Below are 20277 nucleotides of genomic sequence, written 5' to 3' on the forward strand. Positions count from 1 at the left end.
AAGTCAGAGGCGGAATGCACTTGAAGAAAGTCCATGCTGACTTTTTGTTCCGTGAGTGGCCAATAGCCGCTGGGGAAAAACAACAATCTGCCTTCTGTTGAAATCAATGGGGGGCACTTTTTTTTATGGCGCTGATTTTGATGTGGTTTTCACATAAAAATTAGCACCAAAGAACTCTGTGTGAATTCACCCTTATGCCTCATGCACACGACCGATTTTCAGAAGTTTTTTTAACAACTCGCGTTTTTCGCTGCGTTTTTTTACGGCGTTTTTTTTAGCTGTTTTTCAATGGAGTCAATGAAAAACGCCTCCAAAAACGTCCCAAGAAGCACTTCTTTTGACGAGCCGTCATTTTACGCGCCGTATTTTGACAGCAACGCGTAAAATAAAGGCTCGTGGGAACAGATTATCGTAATTCCCATTGAAAGCAATGGGCAAATGTTTGTAGGCGTATTAGGGGCATTTTGTCAGGCATAATTCGAGGCATAAAACGCCCCAATTACGTCTGAAACCGCTGCGAGTGAACATACCCTTGTTATTTATCCCCCATGAGACGAACATCCTCATCATTCATTGGATCAAGTGAAGTTTATGTCCCCTAATTGAACAAGTGGAGATTATGTCCCCCTCCCTGATTGAACAAGTGAAGATTATGTCCCCCTGCTTCCTCAGTGACATTGGGGGAGATTTATCAAGCTGCCTTATAGTAAGAATGGCCTTTGTTGTCCATAGCAACCCCACAGCTTTCATATATTAATGAGCTGAGGTAAAGTGAAAGCAGAGCTCTGATTGGTTGCTATGGGCAACAAAGGACATTCTTACTATAAGACAGCTTGATAAATTTCCCTCATTAATTGCAATTTTTTGTCGCCGTTAAATTAAAATGGATGGACATTTCACTGAGAAGACACTGCAGACTATTATAGCTGGTACTAATAAAACCAAGGTCATCGGATTCATGAAACAGCGCTAATTACTTGCCAACAATCTGGACTGCGAAAACTGCCATCAACCGTGCGTTGGATCACTCCTCGCCAATCTTCTGATGGATATTATTGAAAGTGTATTTACAAGAAGTGTGCGTCGTGGTGGGTATCCATCAGGAAGAGCTCGTTCATTGAAAAGTCGCACATCTCTTTGAAAAAGCGGCTACACATCTACCTTTGGTGTTTGGAAACCTCCGAAAAACAAGCTGCACAACTGACTGGAATATCCGAACGCACCACAGTGGACGTTTTTTTAAACTTTTATCGTGAAGTATCTAGTGTCTATTTTCGTACTAACCCAGTTTTGCTCGGTGGCCCCGGTCATCATGTTCAAAATAAATAAATTGTTATCACTAAAAATATTGACAAGGGACATCATCCTAATTTGTGTTAAAATTTGTGTCAAATATTTGTGTCAAGTGCAGTTTATGTCCAAGGGGGACAAAATCTTCACTTAATCCAGAAAAGTAATGTGTTTACAAAGTTACTTAACATTTTATATAGATTAAAGGGGTATTCCCATCTTAAGCCTGCAGAATTGGCGCGTTTTTTCCGGCCAGAATTTCGGACGGAAAAAACGCAGCAGAATACAGTAGCAGGATAGCGGATGAGATTTAATTAACAAATCTCATCCACACTCTGTGTAAAATTTCCGAGCCGAATTGGGAAAAACACAGCAAAATACGCACCATTTTCTGCCGTGAAAACTGCGTTTTTGCCGCAGCGGAAAGCCTTTGACAGAAATTTTCTTCAACACTACCGTTATGTGTGGAGAAGCCCTTATAAAGTGATGGTATATTGCTAGGATATGCTATAACTTTCTGATTGGTGGTAGTTCGACCCCTGAGACCGCCGTTGATCCTGAGAATCCTGATTTAGCGCTGCATCATTCTCACTTTAGCGCTGCGTCTTCCTTTAAAGGGTAACTAAACTTTCAACAAACTTCTGACATGTCAAAATGCCATGTCAGAAGTTTTGATTGGTGGTGGGTCCGAGCACTGAGACCCCCACCAATCGCTAAAACGAAGCGGCGGAAGTGCCCGTGTGAGTGCTGAGGCGCTTAGTTTCTGTTTTACTTTTTCTGGAAATCGATGTAGTGGTGTACGGGCTCAATAGAAAGTCTATGAGCCCATACACCGATACATCGGCTTTCCAGAAAAATCAGAGCAGAAACGAAGCTGCTAAGCACTCACACGAGCGCTTCTGTCGCTTCGTTTTACATATTGGTGGGGGCCTGAAAACACGGCTCAAATACGTCGGCAAACATCTGCCCATTCATTTCATTGGGTTTGCCGACGTACTGTGCCGACGACCTGTAATTTTACGCGTCGCTGTCAAAAGACGGCGCGTAAAATAACAGCCTCGTCAAAGAAGTGCAGGACACTTCTTGGGACGTAATTTGAGCCGTTTTTCATTGACTTCAATGAAGAACAGCTCCAAATTACGTCCGTAATTGACGCCTCGCAAAACGCGAGTACTAGCAATTACGTCTGAAATGCAGGAGCTGTTTTCTCCTGAAAACAGCTCCGTCATTTCAGCCGTAAGGGTATGTGCACACGATAACAACAATTACAGCTGAAATGACGGAGCTGTTTTCAGGAGAATACAGCTCCTGCATTTCAGACGTAATTGCTAGTACTCGCGTTTTGCAAGGCGTCAATTACGGACGTAATTTGGAGCTGTTTTTCATTGAAGTCAATGAAAAACGGCTCAAATTACATCCCAAGAAGTGTCCTGCACTTCTTTGACGAGGCTGTTATTTTACGCGCCGTCTTTTGACAGCGACGCGTAAAATTACAGGCCGTCGGCACAGTACGTCGGCAAACCCAATGAAATGAATGGGCAGATGTTTGCCGACGTATTTGAGCCGTGTTTTCAGGCGTAATTCGAGGCGTAAAACGCCTCGTTTACGCCTGAAAATAGGTCGTGTGAACCCAGCCTAATTGTCGTTATCGTGTGCACATACCCTCAAAAGACGGCTCGTAAAATTACAGCCTCGTCAAAACACAGCGAAAAACGCGAGTTGCTCAAAAAACGTCTGAAAATCAGGGGCTGTTTTCCCTTGAAACCAGCTCCGTATTTTCAGACGTTTTTTGTTAAGCGTGTGAACATACCCTTATGTTTTGGAGTTTATGTAATGACTTCTGCTAGCGAGTCTTAAAGGGATTGTCCAGAATTAGAAAAACATACAGTAGCTACCTTCTTCCAAAAACAGCACGCGTTGTATCTGGTATTGCAGCTCATCTCCATTGAATTGATTGGTGCTGAGCTGCAATACCACACACAACCTGTGGCCAGGTGAGGCGCTGTTTTAGGAAGAAATCCGTTGTGCTTTTCTAATCCTGGCCAACCCCTTTAATTGTGATACTTACACGTTGTCCTGATTCAAAAGTTTTCCGTCCACTAGAAAAATGTTGAAGGTAGGAGGGCCGCCCGCGAACACCCTTTAGTAAACAAATGTGTGATTTAATTAGCCCTTCGTTGACTAATTCACTTTGACAATGAATTTCCCAGGGGGACTTGACTTGACACACGCTGCTGGGCAGAGCAAGGAAGACGACGAGAGGCTGAGCTTGGGAGAGCAGGTTTTTAGAGGCGTGGGAGAGACGGGCTCAGATCACTGCCTCAGTTGGATGTTGTACTCTTGTATCTTGCAGACCAGCACGTTGCATGTGGAAGCTTGAAGGAGCCTGGAGAAAGTTTACATGACACCATGAAGGAGAATGACAAGTACCACGCCAATTCCGACGATGAGAAAGGCATCCACATCATCAACATCAAGGCGATCGAAGATATCGGCTACATCCAACCGGACACCTTGGTAAGTGTCAGATGTTCTACTACCTTTATATAAACATATGTCACCGCCACATTATATGTCATATCTACCAGGGGCTGGACTGCTACAGTATCTGCAGCTGGATAACAGACCCTTAGGGATTTCACTGTAAAATTGTTTTAACCCCTTCTACGCCACCTGACAATTTTATCCATGGCGTATACATTGAGTGTTTTGATTTGCCAGTCTTCGTGTTCATTGTGCGAAGATATTACATCGTAGGCCGTCTAATGCATGTAAATGTAGCAGAGCTGAATTTGTCATTAGGGGAAAGTACACGTCACGTTTCGGCACTGCGTTGGGCAGGACCGTTTATACCTATACAGTTGCATACGTCTAAAAATTGAAAAAAACTTCTATTTTTTTTAACACAGTTGTATTGAGAAGCAGAGTAACCATACTATATAAGAGGGTAAGGACAAAGTTACATCAGCATATACCGGCCAAATTTATCAGAAAAGGGCACTTTTGTGGTATACGATTGGCTAATGATAGTCTATGGGCTCGTTAGATGCATACGTTGGAAATAGGAGGAAAAATGTGATGTGAACCGATAACATAGGTTTACCTGCAGCCCTGTGCTAAAACCACACATTGTGATGAGTTATGCCAAATGACAATCTCAGCTCTGCTGCACCTGAGGAGCCCAGAGTTGCCAAGGTAGTCCATCTGTATTAATGCGCTGTAAGAATAAGAGTTCTGGGTCTGGAAGGGTTAACAATATTTCTTTGACAATCCCAAACATCCCTCCTGTTCCCCCCAAATAGATTGTCTCTAGCTAACGCAATATAATGATCTGATTATCACATGCCCAGCAGTTCTCCTCTCTACTGCCAAAAAGTTTACAAGCGCAGACGCCACGAAGTAGGGTTGTGAAATTAGGTAGCAAACAAGGCATCTTGATTGGCTTCATTAAAAAATTGCCTGTCTAAATTTATCTATGAGGTCAGGGGGTTTAGAGAAATACTTTACTCATATTTTTATCTGAATTATTAGTAATATTGCCTTATTAATCAACTAAAATTATCATATAATAGCAAAATCTACGGGACTTGTGCATCAAAAATGTCCAAATGTGATAGACAGAAGACATGCCATGCTAGAATTGGAGCACAGCAGCCTCCCCAATGGAGCTCAGAAAAGGTGTTTGTACCATAAATGCAGACCCTGCTGCTTCTATGGGGCCCTTGGGGAGAGAGGGCCAGTCCTTCTTCCATCCCCTTTGCTTTTAAGTGGTAGGAACCATACAGGAAACCCCACCCCTGAGGAACTGCTTTGTTAGCAAACAAGAGGCTTGGCCCAAGGGTGATGGAAACTGGAATAAAACGACAGGTTCTTCTTCCCTAGGTGGCAAAATCCATAATGGGGGCCAAGTTTGATATTTGCTATGGGGCCCCTGGAGCTCATAATCTAACTATCTATATCAGACACACACTATAGGGGCAATTTTATAGGAAGTCAATTAGGAGCGCAGTAGGGCCTTGGAGTGTAGGAGTAAACAGCAGAGCCTGATGGACACAGGTATGGAGAGAATATACAACCTCAATCCAGATGTTGCTCCTGGTCAGATTTGAACCCAGGTCCCCAGAGCTATAAGGTAAGAGTGCTAACCACTGAAGTGCTGTGGGTTGGACTGGTACAATGGGTAAAGGTAACTTGCAGCTGTCAGTATGGCGGAGGCTATGTGGTGACATTAGTTGGCGTGAGTCGGGGTAAAATTGCGAGATTTCTGCGACCAATCTCGTAAACCCATAGGGAATCATTGAGGTTGTGTTCTAAGCGTAATGCTTGGAGATTGGAAACATACAAAAAACTGGATATTGTAATCCCGCAATTTAACCGCCGCGCACGTGACGAGATGTGGCGGCGTAGCCTCAGCCTAGTAATTAGAAATGGCTCAATTGCATTAATGGATATGGCGCATATTTCTTATGTCATATTTTCTTACATATTTTTCCCATTTTCTGGCACAGGGTAATTGATATATGACCCTATATGATTTTTTACATCCAATATTAGTTCTGGCGCTATAAATATTAGTCAGACTGTCAGTTCAGTAGTTTACATGGAGTCTGCAGGTGTTTCAGACTGGGGCGCTTCTTCTTGTGTCAATATGTACACATGGGTTTTATATCCCGACACCTGTAAAGCATTTATAACATCCGGCCATCCACCATTCAGACTGTGCAGGGAGAGGGTTTTATTGTTATTGAATGGATCCTGGCAAAATTAAATCTTGTACAGTCATAAAGTAGAACATATTCTGTTTGTATAATATACCTTTGTTTGTGGTCAGTAACCATGGAGAGACCTACGTCAGCATAGGAGCTGTATACACATAACGGTAGGAGATGCAATAAAGATTAGTTTCAAAGTTGCGTCATTTTTTATTTTATTGTAGATGCGATGGTTGCACACCTCACTTAACCCCTTGAAAATCTCTTGGGGCTCATGCTCTGTGTGTCTATTCCACAAATTATAGAACAGGTCCTATGCTGGTCTGTATTTGTCGTCCGTCTCACCCATTCTAGTGTTTGGGTCAGCAAAATTTGCACCATTTTCTGCAGTAAAAAACACAGGAAATGTTGTCGTTTTTCCGCAGCGGAAATGCTGGTAGTTTCTGCGAAATTGCTGCAGCAATTCCGTTATATGTGGACAAGCCCTTAAGGTTTGGTGTATTCTATAGAAAAAAAATGTCTACTTCAAAAACTTTGTTTGGGAATTTATTAACTTTTCTACACCAATTTTCAGCAGTAGGAACAGCACAAAAAATGCAATTTGTGGAAAAGATCGCAACTTTTGTCGCAACCTTTTGTCTCGGAGCACACGTCAAACGTAGCTATAGGTCTCCATTCGCTTTATTTTTTTTACATTGTGGCCAATAACCAATGTATGACACCATAATCTATACAGTGGGATACGTCATGTATAAAAAACGCCCGGTGTATACAAAAAACTAAATGCGAACAGGAACTTAGTTGCATTTTACTACGAGTATTTTTTTTTCTATTTTTCCACATGAGGTTTTTTTAAAACAATTATGATAACCAAAAGGAAAAACCCATGCAAAAAACAAATCATATGAACTTTTCACTACGTTTCTGACGTTCTTCCTTACAATAAGCCGGGTACGAGTTGGCTGACCCATGGTTCTTATAAAGTGTTTGGCTTAAAGGGTAACTAAACGTTCAACAAACTTCTGACATGTTATAGTGACATGTCAGACGTTTTGATTGGTGGGGGTCCGAGCACCGAGACCCCCACCAATCTCTAAAACGAAGCAGCAGAAGTGTTCGTGTGAGCCGCTTAGTTTCTGCTAAGCTTTTTACGGAAATCAATGTATCGGAGTACGGGCTCAATAGAAAGTCTATGAGCCCGTACTCCGCTACATCGGATTTTCATCTTCTACTTTAATAGGCGATTTTTTTACCGCTATGTTCGAATACAAAAGAACATCCATTCATTTACCAATCAATCGCAGACAATTTTTTAACAGTTTCGAAACCGCAAATAAAAACCGCACCATGTGAATATACCCTGACGCTACAGGACATGCGACTTTACTTACTAGGGGAAGGTTTAGCAGCTCATGAGATGAATACAGGCAGTGCTGTCTGGAGCTCCGCTGGGTGGAGTTGTATATTTATCTGCAGGTGAAGTTTAATTACCCGGTGCTTCACCAATCCTTTACTTGTCTAAGGAGCAAAAGAACATGGCCTCTATAGAGGCTGACCTGTGTATATATGAGTCTCCAGCGCCTCGGTGTCCAAAACAAGTAGATCTGCCCAAACAGATTGGATTAATACAAGTAAGTGACGACCTTCCAGGTGTCGATATTTGGCCCTTTTACGTCCTTGCACAGAAGACATAAGAATCTTTACAGGAGGCAGGTGAGATGTCCGCTTCCCCCGTTCACCAACAACCTCTGGTTTGGAGCCTCTTTGCATGTTAGGGCGCCTTCTGGTGTGTGTTGAATGGCATTGGCGGTGTGCCGCGCAGCCAAAAACTACATCGCAAAACCACTGCAATTTGCAGTAAAACTATACCGATGCGATTCGGGACGTGAGAATGCAATGTAACACTAGGGAATTGCATAAGGCCCGGTTCACATTGCATTTTGGGCCTACTTTGAGGGTATGTTCACACAGCCTATTTTCGGCCGTTTTTCGGGCCATATACGCCTGAAAAACGGCTCTAAAATCGGAAGCAGAACACCTCCAAACATCTGCCCATTGATTTCAACGGGAAAAACAGCGTTCTGTTCCGATGGGCTGTTTTTTTTACGCTGCCATTTTGAAAATTTACTCTATAGAATACGGCTCCAAAAACGGCCATAAAAATCGCGAGTGGCTTAAAAAAACGTCTGAAAATCAGTAGGTGTTTTCCCTTCAAAACAGCTCCGTATTTTTTCGGACGTTTTTGACTCAGCGTGTGAACGTACCCTTAGAGTGTACGTCAGGAAATCTCCCAAAGTACACGCTGAGGGCATGTTCACACACTTAACGAAAAACATCTGAAAATACGGAGCTGTTTTCAAGGTAAAACAGCTCCTGATTTTCAGAAGTTTTTTTTAAGCAAACTCGTGTTTTTCACGCCTGTTTTTGGGGCTGTTTTTCTATAGAGTCAATGAAAAACGGCTCAAGAGGTGACAGGCACATCTCTTTCGCAGGCGTTTTTTTGTGTGCCGTTTTTGGAAAACGAGGCGTAAAAAAACGCCCCGTCGGAACAGAATGCTGTATTTCTCATTGAAAACAATGGGCAGGTGTTTGTAGGCGTTCTGCTTCCGTTTTTTCAAGGCTAAACTCCCCGAAATACGCCTCAAAACACTGCATGTGCACATACCCTAAACGTGTCCATAGTTCTCTATTAACCCAATGGAGGCCAAGAGAGTGGTCTTTTGTCCTCTGCCAGGCTGGTTAACGTTGTTATATATATTATTTTGGAGGATGGAATAACGTAGTATACCATGCTGTTCCATCCCGAGGGAACCCATAAAAAAAAGTGGGAGCCTATGTGTGGCAGAGGCCACTGTATGGCATCCGTCACAACAGTACATTAAAGGTATACCTCGGGGTGCTTTTGCAATTACACCAAAAACTGCCATAATTACCAGTGAATGTGCCCCTTTGCTTGGGCAGGATATTTAGATACAGAAATGTGAAATGAACCTTTTCCCTGGGTGAAGCAAAGCCTCGCTACGGCTCTAAGAAGCCCAATTTACCCTTAAAATACGGTTTATGTTCACACGCTTCACAAAAAATGACTGTAAAATATGGAGCTGTTTATAGGGGAAAACGGCCTCTGATTTTCAGCCGTTTTTTAAACCACAAACAATTTTTGAGGCTTTTTTTGTAGCTGTTTTTCTATTGAACGAATGAAAAACGGCTCGAGAAAGTGACATGCACTTCTTTTTACAAGGCGTTTTTTTTACGGGCTGTTTTTAAAAACGGCCGCGTAAAAAAAACGCCCCGTCAGAACGAACCGCCGTTTTTCCCATTGAAATCAATGGGCAGATGTTTGGAGGCGTTCAGCCTCCGTGTTTTTAGCTGTTTTTCAGGGCATTTACAGCCCGAAAAACAACTAAAAATAGGCCGTGTGAACATACCCCAAAACCAATAGTTCTGTACATATGAAGCTTCCTGCGTCGTGAATAGAATGCAAGTCTACAGTAAAGACTGACACATAGCCAGAGCTTTATGCATAATGCAGCCCAAGCATGGCGGCATATTATACAGAGGAGGAACCCGGGTCAGGCTCATGTTATACATATGCTCTAAATAGACCCTGGAAATTGGGGGGGGCAGTGAAACAGTAGAACTAATGGGGATGGCAGAGCGTGCAAACACTATGGCAAAACTGCTTCAGCTTTGCCAGGAATAACTATTTATAATTTAATGACATCTTACTCATTTTAGGAGGGGTTTATACTTCTCGTACTCATTTGGTAGGAAGTTTCTGGACATGAGACGACCTTGTTGGAGTCCTCAGCGATGACATCTGCATATGATGCTGCAGGGCTAGTGAGTGCAGTAGGTGGCAGTGCTTGACCTGGAGATTGTCCCTCTAGAGAGGATCTGGCTGTAAATGACTCCTCCAGAATGTGGTTTTTAGGCTGAGAAGTTTAGACTGAGATGTTCAGTGTGAAGTCAGGAGGAGACCTGCGTGTCTGGACTGGGCACACTTTGTGTGGCACTTGAGTAGGACTCCTCTGTAGTAAGCGTTGGCTTTCTGAGAGGTGTTGGGTGACACTGGAGACCACCCACCTCTGGCTGATCTCGCTCCGGTTTGATTTCCAAGACTCATTTCTCTGCATGTCCCAGAGTCATAAGGAGGAGAACGAGCAGACGCCCTACATCTCAATGGTATCACTAAATGTGAGTTCTCTCTTTTTTTGCTTTGCTTGTTTATATTAACTTTTTTTTATTGTTTATAGCGTTATGGAAAATGAAATATTTGTAGATTCTTTTTTTTGTTTTTTACTGTGGCTGTGAGCGATTCTTCTTATTCTCTGTATGTCCAGTTCTAATAATATAGTCCCATTATACGGGGTGCTGGAAGACCATTTCATTATAATATGACTCGGCTGAGCTTGTTTGACCTGTATTATTAAGTGCCGTCCTGTCGTCTTTGACTCCTGGCGACCGTATGTATAGTGTCTCTCCAGAATGTTCTGTCTTCTGTTAGAGTTTTGGAGGGTTTGACCTGAACCCCTCTACATATTGTGGAGCTACAGTGCAGAAGCCATGCTGGAACTTGTAGTCCTATAGCAGTTGAGTGGTCCAAGCGAATAGACCATGTATCTAAATCTTTGACCTATTCTTCTGCAGTAACTAACTTTGCCTTGGCACGTGATTTGAGCCATAGTCAGGGGTGGACCATTCATGAGGCAAGGAGAGAACGTCCGCCCAGGTGGTGCATTTCCCTCATACACATTTAACATCTACAATTTGGACATCGAGGGGCATCATTTTAATTTTTAACTTGGACAGCCAGGACACCTTGCTATATGGGGTCCAGAGGTTTCAGTGATACCTGGATCCTAATACCTGAGGGGGTCTTATAGGTTCCCCTGCCACATAAGACTCCAGTATCATAACTGGCACATAGTGGGTTGCGGCCCTTGTTAATGATTTTGTATTGGGGCCCACAAACTTCAAGTTACTACTTTGACCCTTGGTCATGGCACGTGATTTATAAACGGCCCCAATCTATGTCATTTTGGCACAGCTATGACCATAGACATCACTATTCACATATAGATATCTTATGTGTCTATATACAGTAGATGCCTTGACCGAATACCTCATCGTGTACCATGGTCGACTCTTAAAGCCAGGATCACATACACCGTTTTGATGCAGTTTTTGTGTTCGTTTTTGGCTCCGTTTTTTTTGAGCCAAACACAGAAGCGGACAAAAAAAAGAGATGTGTCAAAGCCTTTTCTTTATGCGTATGTTCACGTGTAGCGTAAACAGTGCAGATTTTCTGCAAAGGATTTCAATTCAGAAAAGCATCTGAAAAAAACGTTCGTAAATTGTCCTGCGGTGTGATTTTTAAATCGCTGCCTTTCTGTTGCAGGTTTTCTCCATTGAATTCAATGGGATGATAAAACCGCAACAAATAGCAAATGTTGCGTTTTTTTGTAGCGGAAAAGCTGCAATTCCACCGAAAAAATCGCAAGTCAGGCAAAAAAACGTTTATTTTTTAGTTTAAATTAAGAGGAAAAAATATTTTATACTTTCCCCGGTCTCCATTATCATAGCGACGCGTTCTTCTGTTCTCCATCCGGTCTGGTCTCCTGGGATGATGTTTCATTCCATGTGACTGCTGCCAATCACGGGCCGCAGCGGTCACATGGGCTGCAGTGTAGTCCCAGTAAGACGGCCTGGTCGAGAACAAGAATGCGTCACTATGACGATGGAGAATGGTGGAAGTATAAACTTTTTTTTTTTTTCCAATCTGTATTGCACAGCAGAGATTATGCCCCAAAAAATGCGACACAATTTGTTGCGTTTTTTTCAGCCGCAATTCCCTGCGGGTTTCCGGGATGGAAAGGCTGAGTACCATTACCTTTACCTGTGTGAACATGGCCTTTACCTTTCCTTCCCTTTGGATCCACTTCTTGCTCCGGATCGAAAAAACTGCATCAAAACTGTGTGTGTGATGCTGGCCTAAGAATGAATGGATCACTTAATCTACTCTTCTCCGTCATTTGTAAAATGCATGAAAACAAAGTTCTTCCTTCTGTCCCATAATATGGTTGTAAATGTGAAGGACCAAGTGCATGAGGAAACTGCAGGTCTACAAATGTCCTCCAGATCTACTGACTGTGTTGCCACCACCATGGAAAGCTGAGATATTATTTATCTCGAATTCTTTTCTGACGTTAGTTAAGAATTTTTCAGTTTCTTGTGTCTTATTATCAGTAGATTAAATGTGGCAAATGCGGTTCCTGAGCGGCTGAGATGCCGGGTAGACCTTGCTCAATTCTTAGAGGAAGACAGAATGTCACCGCAGATAAGAAGCACATGGCCGCACTATGACTTTCATTCCATTATTACCCAGACATAATAGGACTTTTTGTGTTTTTGGCTGGTTTCAAAATGTATTCAGTCCATGAATTCCTTAATCGTCTTGAATTCTTCTCTATGGACGATTCCATAGAAATGCCACCCTCTCGAAGACGTCTTTAGCGTAACGCATTTATGTCTGAGGTTGTAAGCTGATCCAGGAATATATGAGCGGAATAGAAGAGGGGTCAGACCTGTAGAGTGGGTTATACAAGTTCAGTTTCTTTCTTCTTTCATCAGGTCCTGGTTGTATATCACACTTGTATAAACTACGGTTGGATTTGTGTTCTCTGGATGACAGAGGTCGCTATCGCATCCCACATTGTATACAACGTTCACACTTTGTTTAAACATCAATCTGCTGGAAATTGATGAGTTTATTCATAATGTCATAATTAACACCCGAGCGAGGTTCTGCGCCACATATTATGTTTAATAGCTGGCACTGAGCAAAATCTATACGACTAATAAACTATTACCTTCTGATTTCTCCGCTATCCCATTATATCTAATAATCGGCTGCTCAAATCCAGGCGGACCAAAAACTCCATTATTTTCTATTGTAGTCCTAAATCCATATGCACTTGGGGCTCTTGCAAGTAGCCATATTGTGGATCAATGTTGTATGTACCTATACTGTATACCTCCCAACTTTGAAGTATTGCAAACTGGGACAATTTTTTTATTTTTTTTAAGCCATGCCTCTAAACCCGCCCAATCACCACCATTTCACACCCAGTTCAGCTCACACACAGTATCATGCTCCCATAGTGGCCTCCCCACGGTATAATGCCCCACGGTGGCCCTCCCCCCACACGGTATAATGCCCCCTTAGCTACCACGACACGGTATAATGCCCTAATGGTGCCTAACAAAAAATAAATATTTACTTAGACCCATTCCCACGACGAGTGGAGGTGATCCCTCTGCTCCTCCGGTCTGTGCTAGAAGTGGCTCGGCGCATACAGGCACAATGATGTCGCAGGATCGTGCCTGTCTGCGCTGAGTCGCTCTGTCGGCATTAGGGCTTATTCAGACGAACGTGATATACGTCCGTGCAACGTGCGAAATTTTCACTCGTTAGTCTATGGGGCCGTGCAGACAGTCAGTGATTTTCGCGCAGCGTGAGTCCGCTGCGTAAAACTCACGACATGTCCGTTCTTTGTGCGGATTTCGCGCATCACGCACCAATTGAAGTCAATGGGTGCGTGAAAACCACGCGCAGCACACGGAAGCACTTCCGTGTGACGCGCGTGATTCGCGCAACAGCAGTGAAAAGTATGAATGAAAACAGAAAAGCACCACGTGCTTTTCTGTTTACAAACATCCAAACGGAGTGTCATAATGATGGCGGCTGCGCGAAAAGCACGCAGCCGCGCACCATATGATCATGACACACGGAGCTGTTAAGTGCCTTTTGCGCACGCAAAACACAGCGTTTTTTGCGTGTGCAAAACGCACACGCTCGTGTGAATCCGGCCTTACTGTAGTGAATGATGAGGACACAGATACAGTTGAAACTGGGACATACCCCCAGCCGCCTGGAACAGTGGGACATCCCCTGGAATCTGGGGATGTCCCACTAAATCAGGAATAGTTGGGAGGTGTGATACTGTGCCCTAGAGGCATACAGAGAGAAAAAAAAATCATGTTTTAATGCATGCCATAATACTGAGATATTGAGAATATCGTGCCCCAAAGAGGCATTATATAGCGCACGCAACGTGCCGATTGGTCTGTAATATGTGTGTTGTCACATAAGGTCCGTGTGTGTGGTGTTGCACTGTGCATGGACCCTCCAATGCCACCTGAACATCCTGGACTCCAGGCTGATACATTGTAGCAAAATAGCAGAGTTTTGAACAACTGTTGCTGATGTATTTATCTTATATTGCCTAGACTGATACAATTGTATCCCCTTATCGACTGTGAGCTGGACTATGGGTTTGTAGCCTCTGAATAGAAACGAGTGTTTTCATTCACTGACCGCAAGCCAATATCTTGAAAATGGTAAGGAATTGAAACACAATATATTGGAAACTTGTGATTTAAAGGTGTTGTCCGGGGTTAGAAAAACATCTGCTTTCTTCTTAAAACATCACCACACCTGTCCACAGCTTGTGTGTGGTATTGCAGTTCAACCTTATTCACCTCAAAGGGGCTGAGGGGCAATACCATATACAATCTGTGGACAGATGTGGTGCTGAATTTGGAAGAAAGCCTTCATCTTTTTCGAATTCCCGACAACCTCTTTAAGCTTTATTTACATAAAACTGGAAACCATCCTACCTAGTGCAAGACCAGTTTTTTTTTTAATGAAAGAATTCATCTTTTTGGTATGATATTAAGAATGAGCTGTGCCTGGCTACCATGAAAATGATTTTGATGGCAGCATTTTTTGCCTTTATAAATTTTTGATTTATTTCTTTTATTTTTTTTCTGGATCAATAGTAGTACTAGTAGACTAAGACCCCACCCGCTCCCCCAGTGTCAATTGAATGGGCATATGTATTTTTCAACCATATGAAGTGTGTAATTTGATTCAAAGCCAATAATACTTGATTATGCATTTTATATGACTGATATATAAAGGACATATGACACATTTTAAAGGGCTTGTCTGGCTTAGAAAACCCATTTTTTTAATATTCTGTTAGGGCATTCTGAGTTAACAGAGGAAGGGGTTCCTCATTTGGGATCTGCATCAATTATCTGGAGCAAATCGTGTCTACAAAGAGCGTCGCTTGCTCTGTGGAGGACCCGGCATATTTATTCACTACATGGCATCATGTAATGCTTCATTTTTCCTGTGGGGGCGCTGCAGGGGAGTTGAACACTTTCTGTCATTTCCTGTTGTGTGGACTAATTGTGTCTATGCTTAACTTAAAACCTATCCTGTAATGAATTTTGGATCAACCACTTCTTCCCAAGATTTTGTCTATCTATGCAAGCTTGCAAATGGAAGGCTGAGCCCAACACAGATGTCTTCCCTTGCATGCGGAGGGTTAGAATATCTGGCCTCTTGAGGATCCGCACTGTTTAACACCATGTAGAGGGATCCGGTTTCGGTCGCTAGTGTAACCCACTTCTCCATGAAATTCACAATTTCAAACCGTGCTAGAAAAAAATAATTATTATATCTTAAGAATACTAATTGGTTTAGTGCACTGTGACGCACCGGTCTTAAGTAATATATACTCCCTTAGTGATTAGCGAACATGGTCTTAGAATGGATTTCATAGCCAAAAGGCATTCTTACTGCATGGAAAGCATATTAAAAGTTGTCTCCCATCTCTGTAATGGTCACACTGTCTAGACTAGTGTGAAAGGTGATTCTTCATTTCTTCTGTCAGGAGGTGGAGTGGAATCCGAAGTCCTTCTTGCTTTCCTATGCCACAATGTCTGACCCTTTCTATGGCCTTGAACCATGGCAGGAGGAGCAACAACTCCAAAAAGTGCAGTCCACAGTTTTAAGGCTTTTTAAAGGGTCAGACATTGACTTACAGGGTTGCCACCTATAGGTGGCAATAGAGAGACGGTTTACTTCCTTCTGGGGAGCTATTTTGCATACTTTTTCCCAGGGTGCATTATCCTAAAGGGTGGATCCCCGCAAGGAGATTCAGTAGATTCTGATCACTTGCTATGGTAATGAGCACCACCTGTTTAGTTGTATTTCACACCTATTACACTTTGTCATACTCTCATTGCTATTCTGGGCTTTTGTCGTTATTGGATACCAGTTCACATTAGCTGAATCCCTGGTTCATGCTAAAATTCCGTTATGAGATTGGTGTAGGGGTCCTATCCCACCCACCTCCTAGCTGATTAGTCACAGACAGACCTACAGATCATGTTAGTGATGTATTTTTACAATCAGCTATTCTTCACCTACAAATTCAATTACATAAATTATACATTCTATATACAATGACTTTTACATATTGTAGTTATAAGCAACCTGTCGGCATGTAAGGATTACTAGAACTCAAGGAGAGATTTTAATGCAAAATTTGCTCCTATGTTGACTATAATTGCTCCTTGCTGGCTGTGTACGCGGGCACCTATCCAACCACAGTAATGGAGGAGGCAACAATCTGACCAATTAACCGAAGAGCTAGATATTGTCTTTTTTGGCCATTGATGTCGTGACCAAATCATGGACTTATTCTGTGCCAGGAGTCCAAGAGTCAAATCTTATTGGGTAAAATTTCATATACTCAAAATAGAGTTCAGTAAATAAAACCAGCTATAGAATTTCATCTACAAGGGAATGTGCACACGATAACTGCATTTACGTCTGAAATTACGGAGCTGTTTTCAGGAGAAAACAGCTCCTGAATTTCAGACGTAATTGCATGTACTCGCGTTTTGCGGGGCGTCTTTTATGGACGTAATTTGGAGCTGTTCTTCATTGGAGTCAATGAAGAACGGCTCCAATTATGTCCCAAGAAGTGTCCTGCACTTCTTTTGACGAGGCTGTAATTTTATGCGCCGTCTTTTGACAGCGACTCGTAAAATGACAGGTCGTCGGCACAGTACATCGTAAAGCCCATTGAAAGTAATGGGCAGATGTTTGCCAACGTTTTGGAGCCGTTTTTTCAGACGTAATTCGAGGCGTAAAACGCCTCCATTACGTCTGAAAATAGGTCGTGTGAACCTAGCCTCATAGTTCAATGGGAAGTAAGATTTGAGTTTGGTGATGTGGAAGATGATCCATCAACTGGCGTCGGGCTACTCCTGTTAGTTTTTCCATATTCCTGCCGAGACCGTCCTAGGTACTGTAACAGAACGCCAAAGTTTATAAGGCAATCTGCCAGACATAAAAACACTGATAAGAACTATGATGTGCGTTACAACAAAGGTGCAGACTGCTAGGCAAGCTGATTTTGTCAATACTGTTGTACTGCAATGACCATTCGCCGTTTAGATATCCCTTATCTTTGGCGGAACAGTACAGTTAAACATACAGTAGATAGACCTATTATTCAGCATCTCTGATTGTCACCATGTAGACCATCCATGGAAACTGTAAACTTCTTGAATTTTGTTTATACTTACATGGGATGTGGTCAAATCTATAGAAACAACCTGATAAAATACTTGTAGTGCTGGAGGCAACTGCGCAAATCTCTATACAAAAATAGTGCTGACCTCGCTTATGAGACGAATAGTGGAGAAGATTCTCATAACCACCAATGCAGAAGAGAACATGGGGTTGTTGACCTAGTCTCCAAATTCAGGAAGAATAGCCCAGCCTCGATTCTTTCTTCCTTTACCAGTCTTGGAGCTTTCGGGGAAGGCATCAGCACAGATTTAGAGGCGTACCTTTCGGGCATCTTGTCCATAAAGCACACTCTAATTTCCGGAAGTACCTGTTCTGGACCACAGACATTGAAGCACTCACACCTCAAATGTGTTCTTTCTAGGTTGAACCTGTATCCACATGAACCCTATAACCCGTACAAGCCCTTTGAACCACACTGTGGTATTATCTTAATTTTTTATTATTAATCTACTTAATTTGGTTATATTTTGGCTGTCCACTCTCTCGTCATTGATATGATGTATATTAACCATTGCTCTCTTTTTCAGTTGTTGAATTCTCTTGGTGCCGATCAGGACTCTGCCTGTAAACATGGTCTGTGCTTCAGGGATGGCCAGAGGAAAGTGGATTATATTTTGGCCTACACCTACAAGAAGTCTTCTGGTAACCGAACGCCAAGTAGAAAGTCCCACCATAACAACTCTTTGCATACGTCTCGAAGTAGTAAAGACAGTCACCATCTTCCTGGGGGAACGGGTGACGTAGAACATGCAGAAACCGAACCCAAGCTAGATTATCATGAAGATGACAAGAGGTTCCGCAGAGAAGAGTATGAGGGTAACCTGATGGAGACCGGTCTGGAACTGGAGAAAGACGAGGAGGTAATTGTTAATATTGTGCCAGTGGAGGAATCTCAGTAGAAATTTGCGCACATTGGCATCAACTAAGAGGTTTGACCAGTTGAGACGGATTTAGTGATTATCAAACAAAGACAACACGGAAGGTGTGAATCAGCGAGCTCATTGTTGTGTAACGTTGGGTTGGTTTTTAATCACGATATTTCTGGTGGCATTTGGAAAGGTTAAAATCCACCCACCTGATAGATATGCTCCACTCCCTACTTCCTAAATATACAGATAAAATACAATGTTGAGCAGATAAGCTTATTCTGAGCAGGCGTTTCCGAGGCATGTTGCCAGGGTTCTGGATTTCAGATATCATTTTGTGAGTCCACACTAGTTCAGAAGGTTTTTTTGTTGACTGGCTTCTTTGTTAGTATTGTGTGTTTGTTATAATAGTAGAGCTTCAAGTGGTTGTCCAAGATAAGAAAAACATGGCTGCCGCCTTGGGTGTGGTAATGCAGCCTGATTCAATTCAATGGAGCTAAGCTGCAATACCACACACAACCTGTGGACAGGGGTGGCACTGTTTCTGGAAGGAGGCAGGCATGTTTACCTAACCCTGTACAGCCCCTTTCATCATTTTGTTTGGTCGATTGACGGCTATTATAAGACGTGGAAGCATCCGTTACGGTGAGAAGTCCAGTGATACTCCGAAGTTACAGAGGGTGGCGACTTTTTGAGTGCTGAAACACACACCTCTTCCAGTCCAAACTACATGCCACTATCTATATTAATGGAAGAAAAAAATGTACACAATTAGAATGGCATGAGACTCCTATCATGCAACTCAAGTTTTACAATACGGCGATGCAAGACGTTCCATAGCTCGGGAGTCACTCCGGAGAATATCTTCAGGCTTTCAGAAATATCAGCCACCATGGGGAAATTTAAAAAATGTTTGTAATGTGATCAAGTTTTAAGATCTTGAACTTCTAAAAAGTCTTTGTATAGCAAGACATTGATAGTGTTGTATGTGCAACGTGACTTTCGCCACCAGAATTGGTCAACTTCCTTTGCTGCCTCCTCTTTGTTTCATCCCTAACATAGTCATACAGCCTTACCACGCCAAAGAACAGCACAAGAAGACTGCTAATGGTGTCGTGTGATAGAAAAAAAATGCCTGTTCTATTCCAAAAATGGTGCTACTATTGTCCACAGGCTGTGTCTGGTATTGCAGCTCAACTCCATTCACTTGCGCTGCAATACTGGGCACAACCCATGCATAATGCTGATGCTGTTTTTGAGGGAAAGCAGACATGTTTTCTAATCTCCTACAACCCCTTTTAAGTCAGCCATTATGCCCTTTGATATCTAAATTACACATAACGATGTATTTCACTGATTTTGTGAGCAGGTACACTACATATATGTTCACCTGTGTATTTTTGTCCGTGTGCTATTTTCAATCTTTGTGGATAGCACACAGACCCATTCGTTTATACGGCCCCATTCACACGACTGTGATGTTCACGGATCCGTGTACATGTCGCCCCCTGGAGTCTGGGCCACAAAAACTCGGGACGTGTAATTTTACGGTCTGTATTTGCGGCACGGACTCGCCCATAGAAGTCTATGGGACTGTGAAAATTGTAGACGACATGCGGGTTGCGTATACGATGCCAAACGACACCAGTGAATTCTCCTGTTGTCGTGCTGCTGAGCGATCGTGACCTACTCAGGGGGTTGGAATAAACTAATGACCTCAATTCCCACCTTCCTTTTTGTTTTGTCTCTTATAAATCCATGAATACTGAAGACACACGGATGCACTATGGAAGTTTTTTTTGCAAACAAATAGACCACAAGTCCAGACAACGGATCCGTAGTTTTGTGGACCACAAAATCGCCACGGTCGTGTGCATTAGGCCTAAGGAGTAGCACAGGGCTGCAACGGATGGAGATTCCCTGTCTTTATTATACGAATACATCAGCAAAA

General features: G+C 42.7%; 1 protein-coding gene across 2 annotated transcripts in view; it reads left to right on the forward strand.

Moving 5' to 3' along the window:
- Positions 1-805: 805 nt before the first annotated feature.
- Positions 806-20277, forward strand: part of ANO1 (anoctamin 1) — a 76601-nt gene continuing 57129 nt past the window's right edge. For both annotated transcript variants that reach the window (XM_075837961.1, XM_075837962.1), the window contains exons 1-3: positions 806-1088; positions 3644-3807; positions 17988-18320. In XM_075837961.1, coding sequence (XP_075694076.1) covers positions 1046-1088; positions 3644-3807; positions 17988-18320 — 540 coding nt within the window. In that variant the 5' untranslated portion in view covers positions 806-1045. The remainder of the gene's footprint in view (positions 1089-3643; positions 3808-17987; positions 18321-20277) is intronic.

This window comes from Rhinoderma darwinii, chromosome 9 (genome assembly GCF_050947455.1).
Source record: "Rhinoderma darwinii isolate aRhiDar2 chromosome 9, aRhiDar2.hap1, whole genome shotgun sequence".
Classification (NCBI taxonomy): Eukaryota; Metazoa; Chordata; class Amphibia; order Anura; family Rhinodermatidae; genus Rhinoderma; species Rhinoderma darwinii.